The 13,409-nt window shown below is 43.3% G+C and overlaps 1 protein-coding gene across 3 annotated transcripts; it reads left to right on the top strand.

The window, feature by feature from the left end:
• The first annotated feature begins 8,195 nt into the window (after nt 1-8,195).
• zfp64 (zinc finger protein 64 homolog (mouse)) lies at nt 8,196-12,986 on the top strand. Of its 3 annotated transcripts, XM_042098871.1 has the most exons (6): nt 8,196-8,521; nt 8,931-9,098; nt 10,260-10,406; nt 10,508-10,570; nt 10,792-11,043; nt 11,164-12,986. In XM_042098871.1, the coding sequence occupies exons 1-6, from the start codon at nt 8,494-8,496 to the stop codon at nt 12,549-12,551; spliced, it is 2,046 nt and encodes a 681-aa protein (XP_041954805.1). In that variant the 5' UTR covers nt 8,196-8,493; the 3' UTR covers nt 12,552-12,986. The 3 variants fall into 3 exon arrangements, with proteins under 3 accessions (XP_041954805.1, XP_041954808.1, XP_041954807.1); XM_042098874.1 differs by lacking the exon at nt 8,196-8,521 and having other exon boundaries at nt 8,984-9,098; nt 10,204-10,406; XM_042098873.1 differs by lacking the exon at nt 8,196-8,521 and having other exon boundaries at nt 9,037-9,098; nt 10,184-10,406.
• Nucleotides 12,987-13,409: the final 423 nt, after the last annotated feature.

A 13,409-nucleotide genomic window follows, 5' to 3' on the forward strand; every position in this document is an offset into this window, starting at 1 on the left:
GAAAATCGCAAAGATAGTCCCGGTTCCAACCAATACTCGGTAGGCTATTCGATACCCAAGCTTATTTAAGAGCCAGCAACATCAAACAGTCCGTCTGTTTTTTTACAGTTAACATATCTGAAGGAATCTGCTTACACAATTCCACTAGTAGGCTGCTTGCTTTACTAAAACCTGTGTGTGACTAGCAGAGTAATAGCCTACATGCATTCTGTGTAACCTACGTTGTGTTGAACCTGCACGGTTCAGCCCTGGACACGCTTGGACTCGAACCCACGAAACACCTCAGATCGGGAGTAGAGCGGGCTGGCAATCGAGCTAAAAACCCAGGCTACTAGCTTTCATGCCAGCAGCACTTTTGAGGCGTCGGGGAGTGAGGTTTTCCAACGTTTTACAGTTTTGACAATTGAAGTACAGTGATGTACAATGTACATAATCAATTTCCACCTCGCATTATTTTAACACTCACTATTTTGAAATATTTGTGTTTTGGAGGTGAAAAAAGATGTGTGACTAACGTCGCCTTACAGCTTGTCCTAACTGCGAATGTCTGACTGTTATGTATAGAATGCTCTCTGTCCAGTGTCCGGTCAAAATCTGTGAAATATAACATTCTATTGTGTCATTTTCCCCATTCAAAATAGCAGAACAACACAAGCTACAGAAATACAGTAGAAACACATGGTGCTGCTTCCAGTTAGGACATTCCCATTGAGGGCGCTGTAATAACTGATTTGGTCTCAAACTTGCTCGCATTGCATGCAGTTAGCATACAGTGTTCAGCAGCGATCACACATTTTGTTTCATCTCCAGGTGCTTCTATTGCATTGTTTCCCTATGGCACAATGCGACTTGACCATTACAACGTGCCTCACATTTATTTACGAGGTGCAAGCAGACAAAAAATGTTTTAGATAAAAGTTAAAGATAACGATTTTTTTCAACAATGGGTCTTTGCTTGGCTACCTATTTATCTATAATGTAGCATATAGCAAAGGGATGCACACAGTAAATATCTAGCCTACCTCACGGTTTTTCAAATGCAAATCAAATTGGCAGATAGGGCCTATTTTGTGAATATTAAGAAAAAAAAAAAACATAAAATGTTATCACACCGCAAGCCACTGGTTTTCTGTCTGCAAACGTGATTTTGCTATTGGTGGCTGATTGAAAGCAGAGGACTGTAATGAATAAAAAACAAGTTGTAAGACAATAAACAAGACTTCTGGGGTGGTGCTTTTACCAAAACTCCAGTTTGATTGTGTTACAGAACATTGAGTTGGGGGAATGCTAATTATTTTGTTATTACAGTGCATGAAAATTCACTGTACTGATAGATAGATAGATAGATAGATAGATACTTTATTGATCCCCAGGGGAAATTCAAGGTCTCAGCAGCAGCATACATACAACACAAAACACATTCTTTAACAGCAGAAAGAGTAATTAAAGTATATAATATAAAAACACAACTAAGCAGTAAGGACAGTAGAAGATAAAGAATATGCTAAATATACTAAAATACAAATTATACTTAATTAACAAATTAAAATACAAATTATACTTAATTAACACTTAATACAATATATAAAAATATACTAAAATACAAATTACAAAAATACAAATTATACTAACACTTAATCTAAATCAATTCTAAAAACAGTATCCACATAGTGGTGATTAATAAATCAGAGGTGCTTGCAATGACTGAGGCAGGGACTGAGCCTGTGATTCTATGTGCATAGTAAGGTATGGCAAGGTGCTCTAAGGTGCTCTGTGTGAATGAGTGTCATGGTGGTAGTGCAATGGTGATAGTGGTCATGGTGATAGTGCAAATGAGTAAGTCAACAGTGCAACAATGCAGAAATAAAGTAAAGTAAAGTCTATATATCTATATATTTAACTATTTAAGAAAATGTATAAGTGTGGCCACAGTTCGGCTGTGGCATGGAGGGGGGGGGGGGTTATGCATATGTGCTGATGTGCTAATATAGCACGCAAACAGTGAGGCATAAAGACAGTGGTACAAGTGGCTAGTGGACAGACAGTACCAAACATGGAGGGGGTGAAGAGGCAGACAGACTATGCAGAGAAGTCTATCTCTCCTCTTCCCTTAAGTGAGGCATTGAACAGTTCAATGGCCCTGGGGACAAATGACTTTCTCAGTCTGTCAGTTGTACAAGGCAGTGAGCAAAGTCTCCAGCTGATCAGGCTCTTCTGCTTAACAATAGTGCTGTGGAGTGGGTGACACTCATTGTCCAAGATGTTGATCAGTTTGTTCAGGGTCTTTTTGTCAGATAGTGAAGTGATGCACTCCAGTTCAGCTCCAACTACAGAGCCAGCTTTCCTTACCAGCCTGTCAATTCGCCCCACATCCTTCTTCCTTGTGCTTCCTCCCCAGCATACTATTGCATAGAAGAGGACGCTGGCAACAACAGACTGGTAGAACATCCTGAGGAGCTTACTGCACACATTGAAGGACCGCAGCCTCCTCAGGAAGTACAGCCTGCTCTGCCCTTTCTTGTAGAGTGCGTCAGTGTTGGCTGACCAGTCCAGTTTATTGTCCAGGTGGAGACCCAGATACTTGTAGGTGCTAACCACCTCCACATTGACCCCATCAATGTGGACTGGTAGCAGAGTGGGCTTAGACCTGCGGAAATCCACCACCATCTCCTTGGTCTTTGAAGTGTTAAGTTGAAGATGATTGAGTTCGCACCATTGCACAAAGTCCTCCACCAGGCTCCTGTACTCCTCCTGCCCGTTCCTGATACACCCCACAATTGCAGTATCATCAGAAAACTTCTGCATGTGGCATGACTCGGTGTTGTAGCAGAAGTCAGATGTGTACAGGGTGAACAGGACTGGAGAGAGCACAGTTCCCTGTGGCGCTCCGGTGCTGCAGATCACAGTGTCAGAGAGACAGTTCTTCAGTCTGACGAACTGTGGTCGCTCGGTCAGGTAATCTGTAATCCAGGTTACCAGGTGAGCGTCCACACCCATCTGCAAGAGCTTGTCTCTGTTCTTACTAGGCAACAACAACAACTTCTTCTTCTTATAATTATTCCGCTTACCACTTATTCCGTACGCAATTTCTCTTGAACAGTTTAACTTAGAAACTTCATTCAAACTTTGTAACGTAGGTATTCAAACGGACCAAGCTGCTATGTCTTTTCAACTTTGAAACTTTTATACTTTTTAAACTATTAACCCTTAGAACCCTAAGCTGTTTTTAGGGCATTTTCACTACCTTTATTCATAAGGATTTATTCTGGTCATTGTAAGTGCCACACACACATATTATATATTGTTTTTTTCAGCAGAGTCTAGGCTATCCAGATCATTTCATGTATTAGTACTAGCATTGATTTTATTTTGATTTTTAAAGAATTAAAATATAAAAATCATATTATAAAAATTCTTATATTTTGACCTGTATCTCACCACAGCAAGCTCATAGCTCTACATGCATTTTATGTGTGTGTAGGGCAGACTGTCCTGAAACGGGCAATATAATTGCCATGTTGGAGGGATACTCTGGGGCTGAGCAATTTACCGAAATATGTGGTGTGTGATTTACGGAAATGACCGATCTGACCTGACTTGACCCAAGTTTGCCTGTTAGCATGTGTGACTATGGTGTATGCACTCATGATGATTCTCAACTTTTTACTGCATTGCCATGAACAAAGTAAAGGCAAAAAAGGTGTTTCTCTGTTGAACAAATTGGGATGCAATGTGAGCCTTGAATTGGATGCCATGCAGGAATTTGCTAGGATCTCAAAACCGGATTATGAACATGTTTTGCCATAGAGAAACACATGATAGCGTTGGATTATAAACATGCTTTGCCACAAAAAACAAAAACAGACAAAAACGTGGGGTAAGTTGAGCTATATGAAGTTATTATTTTGCTGTCACTTCGTCTGTTTTATAACCCAGAAGGATGTATTTGGTATCAAATGATAGCTCTGTGTCTCCTCTTTCATCTAACATACGTGGCATATATATCCGATCACGGGTCCGCGAGTAATTACTCCGAGAGTAATGGGTGTGCAGCGTTGGTTTGTGTACATGACGTTAATATTTTGCAATCACTTCGTCTGTTTTTATAAGCCAGAAAGATCGATATCCATGGTACCAATGGATAGCCCTGTTTCACCTCTTTCATCTGATATGCTTGCCATATCTATGCGATCACGGGTTCGCGAGTAATTCAAACGAGAGTAATGGGTGCGCAGGTGAACGCCGAGAGGTATAGACTTTAAATATGATGCAATTTTATTTAATTTCATGATTTTTTTTAATTTTCATACTTGATCGTACAGACAAGTGCGTAGTCTCTTTGGAAAGCCCCACTTCTTCTCTGTCATAAAATAAAGGTTTTATCTCGTTGTGATGAACAGTCGCGGAGCAATGTAACAGAGAAGAAAGGGTGTGTTTTTTGACGCACTTTGCGTCAATCGGGTTCTAAGGGTTAAAGAAAAACTTTTTAAAAATCCCCATAGACTTAACATTGCCGATTATGACATCATAATACAGCCATTAAGCAATTAGAATCCTATGGCAGGTGTTCAGGCCACCTGCAGCCTCAGGCTTTAAGCATACAATCTGGGTAAATTAAGACTACACATCCTATTCAACTGTTTCCTCTGCCCAAAACTGTTTCAAAATAAAAGTCCTCACTACAATAATCCACTGATAAACAATGTAACCCATTAAACTACTGAACTTTTTACATTCAACTTTTAAACGGTCTACTTTTAAACTATCATTAAACTATCTATCTATTAAACTAGCTGTCTATCAACAACTTTTAACTTGTCATCAACTATGTCAACACTTGTCATCAACTATGACTCCTACCCACTGTAGCTAGTTAGCATGGTTAGCATGTTAGCATTTTTAGCAAAACTGCTAAAAATGATTAGCTAGGTTAGCCAAGTCACAGGGTTAGCATAGCTAGCATGTTAGCATGCTAGTTAGCATAGTTAACATAACTACTAAAAATGATAAGCTAGGTTAGCTAAGTCACATGGTTAACATAGTTAGCATGTTAGCATTGCTAACATAGTTTGCATGTTTATCAAAACTGCTAAAAACGTTAGCTAAGTAGCATGGTTAACATAGTTAAAAATCTTAGCATAACTGCTAGCAAACATTAGAACCATTCCAACTTTCAGTTATCGTCAAATATCTACCTATACACAGCCATTAAACTATTTGAATAACAACATTCATTAAACTTCCAGTCTGTCAACAACTTTTAAACTATTTACCTTCAACTTTGAAACGGTCTACTTTTAAACTATCATTAAACTATCTATTAAACTAGCTGTCTATCAACAACTTTTAAACTATCTACTGTCTATCAACAACTTTTAAACTATCTACATTCAGCTTTTAAACAGTCTACTTTTAAACTATCAACTTTTATTAAGCTATGCAACCACCATGTCTATCCTAGCATCACCGTAGTAACCATCTCTGTATTATCTGTTTTAACTATACATGATATTTTACATAACAACTTTAGCATTTTCATGCACTGGTAATTCCTTGGAATTGCCTTTCTAGTTGTTTGTTTGCTGTTGCACTGTTCTCTCAACTAATGATAAACTATGATTTGCTGTTATGTAAAGCACTATGGGACTGCAACTATACTTCAGATTCACTTGTCACAGATTGCCACAGAACCATCCCATTCTCCACTTAGTAGAGGAGTTACTTTCCTTTGCTGAATGTAAAGGCACAGTCAGCGAGCATATGCAATTTCAAGCCCAACATGTCACATTCAGCAATCATCTCCTCACAACCGCTAGCTCATTCTGTGAGTACACTGTACCTCTCTGGTGTGTTTGTTTGGTCCTTGGTTGAAATGTAATGTATAGGCTATGTTGTTTTGAACAAAAGCGTCTGCTATTTAAATATAAGCAAACGTGACTTCTTGCGCAATCGCTGACTGCACCTTTAATTGACTATCTTAATCGACAATGTCTAAATGGCAGACTTGTTGGTTGTGCTCAAAGGCAAGCAAAGGATAGGCTACCATTACAATGCAGGCCACAGGGCACGGGCACACACACACACACAAACACAGAAAGAGAGAGAGACTCTTTCACACACACACGTGTGCACACACACACACACACACACTTTCTGCTGTGTGTGTGTGTGTGTGTATGCTACTGTGACCTTGAATTTCCCCTGGGGATCAATAAAGTATCTATCTATCTATCTATCTATCTATCTATCTATCTATCTATACACACACACACACACACACACACACACACTCACCCAAACTTAGTCAATCCCAGTTTGCTCATCCAGTGCCATTCACACTGAAATTAGGCTAGTTTTTGGAATATTGTTTTGCAAGGGCGTAGGTTTGGTCTCAGCTTTGGTGGGGACACATCCCCAACTCCTGTTGTCACAATACCAACATTAGTGTTTCAATACCAATACTAAGCGAAGAATCTCAATTTCGATACTTTTGCGATTTTTTTAAACTTGATTTGGTTTGTGTGATTTGTGAGATCATTCACATCAGTGGCAATCATAGAATTTGATTGACCCTCCACACACACACACACACACACAAACACAGACATACATAGAAAGTGATGGTTGTCATCAGTGTTGGGCAAGTTACTTCAAAATCGTATTATGTATTACTCATTACTGTACTTTCAAAGTAATTTGTTACATTATAATATGTATCTGAATTGTAAGGCATTACACTACTATTACTTTTGAGTTACTTTCACCAAAATATCTAGAAATATTAATTTGGAATTCTAAATGCAGTTTATTATGCTCAATGCAGCTCATTGCACTGATCGGGGTTTGAACCGGCAACCCTCCGGTCACAAGTCCGAAGCACTAACCAGTAGGCCACGGCTGCCCTGAAGCACAGGTGTGAAGTCGTACGCAAGTAAAGATGAGCAAGGTTACCTGTGCAAGTTCACATAAGGACACCGACAAAGGCAACAATGTCCTTTTGTATCCAAGCCAATTAACAGAAAAAATGTCAGATATCTCAATGAACCACAATGACATCAATAGATGGTAAGGTGTTGGGTGTGTTTGAATTCCCTTCCTTGTAGCATCCTTTTCTGCATTGCACAGTGGGGAGAAGTTCACCTTGTTTAATTAAATAACAATTATATTTCCTTATTAGCTGCATACTTGAGGTTGGAGATATTAAGGCAAGTCAAGTTTCTCACATACTGGAAGTTCAAGATATACAGCCTTATGATTTTCTTATTCAGTTCTACACTGGACTTGAATTACGAAATTCGGCACAGATACACAATTATGATTTTGGCCTATTGATTGTAAGGTTAATTGTAAGTATAAGTATATTTTAATCTCTGCATTTAATAAAATATAATCTCTGCATTTGTCCCAATCCGTGAATTAGTGAAACACTCAGCACACATTGAGGTGAAGCACGTAATCCCGGCGCAGTGAGCTGCCTGCAACAACAGCAGCGCTCGGGTAGCAATGAGGGGTCGGGGTTCGAATCGGCAACCCTCCGGTTACAAGTCCGAAGCGCTAACCAGTAGGCCACGGCTGCCGAATTGAAAGCTCTGTCAGTCAAATTCAATATCAAAATGTTTTACTTTGGCCTTTTATGGGGTATGTATTGGCAGACAGCCCTGGTAACTTACCGTTGTCGTTGACGCACCTGCTCGCTTGACTGCCACTGCAAAGTAGCCTGTGCATTGGCATTCTCCATGCGTGTAGCCTGCGTGTCAGATAACCCTGACGTTTCTTGTATTGTGCTGGCTGTCGGAATGATCAGCAGTACAAATAAGTTCGCTAAAATATTGGTGGGGACCAATATTTTTTTTTTTTTTTTTGGGGGGGGGGGGGGGTTCGGTAGTTTTGCATTCTATCGCAAAGTCGTGAGAGAATGCAAAACTATTGCGAGGGAACGCGCTATAGGCCTGCAGTCTTGCGAGGAATCACACACATATTACAAGGGAACACAAAATGAGCTCTAAAAATTAAAAATAGATTTCCGCGTCTAATAATGAATTCTCACCATGCCCCTTCTGGGATCATTAGGCCTACATCATCCCTCCCTGACCCTGACTGTGCCTGCTGAGATATTTTTGCTTTTGCCTGGCACATTGTACGTCAATGTCCAATCCGCCCTTTTGTCTTCATCACGTGATGTGGGTAATGTGGGTAAACTTTTCCGGTAGCAGCCATGTTTGTTTGACTGCCTTGTGGGTCAGTTGTAGTTGCTAGCTGTTATGTTTGGTGGCCACTACTCCTTTGAGGTGGGAATCACAATGGGTAGGGGAGCAAATGATAAATGGTGAAAGATGCGGCATCGAGAAAGTAATGATGATGTGGTTGTTGCTGCTAACATCTCACGTCCGAATCTTGAGTTATATATAACACAAGTCAGGGCTCACCGGGTAACATTACGCTAACGTTTTTTAGCTAGCTACCTGACAGCTGGAAAATTAGGCAGCTTATTAAATGGCATCATTTAACGTTAACGCAGAAGGTAAGTTAAGCATGCAAGTTATTTTTTATTTAATAGGCTGTGTGCGTTTGAGCTAGAATACACAATTCCCCCCTTATTATAGTAATCATGCTCATCATAACGTTACACGAGCTAACTGACTTGTGTTGGAAAGTGTTTGTGAACTTCCACCATACACCCACCATCCTAGCTGACCACTTAACCTATAATATTAATGAAATGTGCAACAGTTTGGCAGCTATCTTAATGTAACATAACATTTATTCTGTAGGCCTACACAGTTTAATGTTCACGTCGTTACATTTTGAACAAGCAATATTTATTTGAGAACAAATGTTAAGTTTCGCAAGCTCGTTTGGTCAAGTTTGTTTGCTAAACATTTGTGTGTTTAGTGTACTGGTGGTTACCTGGTGTGTTTTCTGTACATCAGGGGGACATGTCCTTAACGTCCTGGCTGACGTTAGTCCAGATATCCATATTTGTGGCTTCTGTAAGCAGCAGTACAACAACTTTGAAGTATTTCTTGCCCACAAGCAAAATGGCTGCCAGATTACCTCCTCAAACATATCTGCCACAAATGCTGGTACTTCTCTCACTGGTAAGATTATTGTAGCGAATGTCACAATTTTGTTGGCTTGGCCCAAGATCCACTCTTAATGTTAAGTTGGATATTCTTACAGTAGCATTTGTTGCAGATGTTCTCTTTTTGCTCCTAATTAGAAGGGTTGTTGGGCTGAAGTACTTTTGATAGAGGGTATTGTTCTCAGACAATTAATGGTCAGAGGAGAGGGCCTATCCAAGTATCCAACCTATACAATTTGTTTTAGTGCTTAGTTTGAAACCCAACATCTATGACGGTGTGGAGGTGCATTAGTTCCTACACCATGGACATCTTGCACGTCTGGCGAGGCACAATCAAATCTGAATGATGTATACAGGTTTTGAGCAACATACTGCCATCCAGGCAATGTATTTCTCAGGGAAGACCTTAAACAATGCCAAAATGAAATCTGCACATATTTAAACAGTATTTGTCCATAGAGGAAAAGTCCATGTGCTAAAATGGCCTGTCTGCAGTCCAGACATGTCTAATTAGGTGCATCATGGAATGAAAAACATAATTAAGGATACCCCATACTGTTGAGCAACTGCAATCCTGTATTGGGCAGGGATGGGACAACATTTAATTCTCAAATCTCTGGCAGCTGGTCTCCTCAGTTCCTAAACATTTATACAATTTTAAATTAAGGGGTGAAGCAGCACATTGGTAAACATTCCCTGTCCCAACTTTTTTTGAAGCATGTTGCTGGCATCAAATACACAATTAACATGTATTTGCCATGACCCAGTCCAAAGTTTCACTTTCAACATTTGATAGGTTGTCTATGTCCTTTTTGCTGCTAAATATTCTGTTTTTATTTTCATTTTATTTGCGTTTTACACAATGTCCCAACTTTTTCTGATTTGGGGTTGCAGACCTATCATAGTTAAGATTGTATGCTTAAAAGACTAGCACTGACATAGTGAGTGGTTGGACTGATGCCCCATAATATACTTAGGGATGCATCATATGGTCAATGAATGACCTTTATTATCAAGGTGCAAGCCTGATTGACTGGAATGAATGTTTCATATGCAACATTTGGGAGTTCATTGAGTCAAATATATTTGACCCATATCCAGTGCAATTTATGTGTGAAAAGGAGTGCCAATGAAACCTCATCATGTGAAGCCTATTTTATGCCCTCTGTGCTGTCAGAGGCTGGCACAGAGTTGGTATTTGAAGAGGCCTTCCAGGCGTGTGTGGCTAAAGTGGTGAAGAAGCCCCTTACTAAAGCCCAGAAGAGCCCCTCCAAACGGATCAAGCCTACTGGGCCCACAGTCAGGCGGAGCTGCTGTTTCTCAGGTAAGGACGTCCACTTCCGCAACATCAGTTTGATAGTTTTAGAGGCTGTACAGTATAAACATTCAACAAGCTGTTAACGAATGATCTCCATCATATTCTAGGATGTACGTTCAAAACTCAGTATGGTCAAAAGGATATGGAGAGGCATCTCAAAACACACACAGGTGAGTAGCCTGTGTAGTGTCCAGGAAACAACATGCACTCTGATTAGAATATACTTCATAAGCGTCTTATTGTTATAATGTTTTCTTTTAAAGCAACACCAAAGCACTTTTCCTCTGTCGCACGCCCACTTTGCTTTAATTGTTCAGCTGGAGGCTTTTCTCCCATGCACATATCTTGACCAACTCAGCCCTGTGTTGGTGTGCTCTTGTGTGTTTGACAGGTGAGAAGCCCTTTGAGTGTGAGCTGTGTCACAAGCGCTTCAGTCGCCGGGACAAGCTGAACATGCACAGCCGCTCGCACACTGGGGAGAGGCCTCACAAGTGCAAGTACTGCGCGTACGCGGCCGCAGACAGCAGCAGCCTCAAAAAGCACCTGCGCATCCATTACGACGAGCGGCCTTTCAAGTGCCAGATCTGCCCTTACGCCAGCCGCAATTCCAGCCAGCTGACCGTACATCTGCGCTCACACACAGGTCACTGTTCCACACAAGCCTTCGCCATTCACGCCATTTTTCTCAAATGCCTGATGCAATTAATGCTCTGCTTGTTTAGCCAGATGTTATTTGTTTAAAAGGGATCGTGTGTTTTTGTAGGTGATTGCCCGTTCCAATGCAACCAATGCAATGCCAAATTCAAGATCAACTCGGACCTGAAGCGCCATATCCGCGTGCATTCTGGCGAAAAGCCCTACAAGTGTGACTTCTGTGACTACCGCTGTGCCATGAAGGGAAACCTGAAGTCCCACGTTCAGATCAAGCATGCCTCCCGCAATTCCTTCCGCTGCCCCGACTGTGACTTCCAGTGTGCCAACAAGAGTGCCCTTCGCCAGCACTCCCGGGGTCACCAGCCTGCCCTGCCCATGCAGTGCCCCAAGTGCAGCTATTCCTGCGCCAGCAAGGGGGCGCTGAAGATCCACGAGCGCGTGCACTCTGACGAGCGGCCCTTCAAGTGCCAGGACTGCAGCTTCGCCTCCAAGCAGCGCAGCAACCTGCTCATCCACCGCAAGAAGTGCCACGCAGACAAGCCGGACAAGACGGCGGCCGAGAAGCGGCCAGGCACCGGGCGAGGGGCGAACGGCGAGACGGGCGGTGACCTGGTGCCCTCGAAGCCCGTCAGCTCGCGCTACCGCGCCCGTCTGGAGGCGACGCGGGCCTTCCGCTGCAACGTGTGCGATGCCTCGTTTGTGCGGGAGGACTCTCTGCGCAGCCACCGGCGTCAGCATCAGAACCTCCCGCACAGCGGCTTCCTACAGCTGCCCACTCCCGTGACGTCCGCCGCCATCTCCGGCCCAGCGGGCCAGCGGCGAGGCGCGTCCAGCTCCTCCACCTCTCCTCCGGCGCCGGCCCCGGACGGCCCGCTGCTCTCCTCCTCCTACGCGGGCGCGCAGCTGAAGATCATCGTCACTCCGCAGCTGGGCCCGGAGGGCGCGCAGGCCTTGCTGAGCCCCGTGCAGGTGAGCCTGCTGCCCATGCAGAGCATGCAGCCGCCTGCGGAGGGCGCCCTCGGCCAGCAGACGGTCCTGCTCACCCACATCTCCCCTGCCGACGACGCGGGCGCTTCGGGCCTGCCACAGACGCTGAGCGCGGACAGTTCACAGACTTTTATCACCACCTGCTCCGACCTGGACGGACTGACCGCTCTCATTCAGGAGGGAGGCACTGAGGTCACCGTGGTGACGGACACCGAGCCTCCTGGCCTGCCTTCCTCCGCAGAGTGCCTGGGCCCGCCGCTGGAGGTGGTCAGCGAAGTGTCCTCTCAGGGAGACGCCAAGGCTCCGGGGGCGGTCATCCTGGGGAGCGAGGCCCCCTGTGAGGACGGCAGCGGGTTGATAATGTCCAACATCAGCGTGGGGCCTCATGGCACCTTGCTCCTCCATAACATGCCCTTGAGCCTCGGCCCTCCTGAGAGAGCCGCCCCGCTAGAGCCCCTGTCCCCACACAACATCTTCTCAGACACACCTCCGGTGGACCCAGAAGACTGACGCACACTCACACCGCCATTGCCTATCTCTGGGATCTCAGTGTTACTGTTCAGAAATGCTCAAAGAATCATAAGCTGTGGTCCAGGCTTCACCTAGCTGACTTTTATTTTATTTTATTTTATTTTTATTTTATTTTATTTTATTTATGTTAATAGGACATTTGGAATGAAGCATGTCTGGTAGAGATGAATTTCTCTGGTTCACTCCTTGATAACAGTAGAATCATATCTTTAGTTCAGTAGGCTGGTACCATGATAGATTAGGAATGCATCATGAAATCAATGTGATGTGAACATTTGTTGCTTAAAATGATAAATGTTTCCTGAGCGTCAGTTCAGTCAAACTCTCTTGTGGCTGGCTCTTGAGTGTTGTTGGAGTGGACCATGAATTTCTCTGGAAATATGAGATAATAAATATTCTCTTATGTGAACAGAAGCAAAGCCTACCTCTACATTTCCTGTATTGTAGGTGTGTTATTGGTTTGCCAAAGATCTGGCTCACATCAATCTTCTAGTCTTGAAGGCCACCAATGCACCAATAAGGAAGTTCCAAACCGAGAGGCCTAACAGGCAGGCTACACCATTCCAATGCAATGTAAGGCATGGAACCAAAGAGTTCCATTCGAGGAGGGTAAACATAGCTTTAGTATAATTTTTTTTTAATCTATGCGCAGCCGTGGCCTACCGGTCCGGTTAGCGCTTCGGACTTGTAACCGGAGGGTTGCCGGTTCGAACCCCGACCAGTAGGCACGCCTGAAGTGCCCTTGAGCAAGACACCTAACCCCTCACTGCTCCCCGAGCGCCGCTGTTGTTGCAGGCAGCTCACTGCACCGGGATTAGTGTGTGCTTCACCTCACTG

The sequence above is a fragment of the Alosa sapidissima genome, chromosome 7 (assembly GCF_018492685.1).
Source record: "Alosa sapidissima isolate fAloSap1 chromosome 7, fAloSap1.pri, whole genome shotgun sequence".
Lineage (NCBI taxonomy): Eukaryota > Metazoa > Chordata > Actinopteri > Clupeiformes > Clupeidae > Alosa > Alosa sapidissima.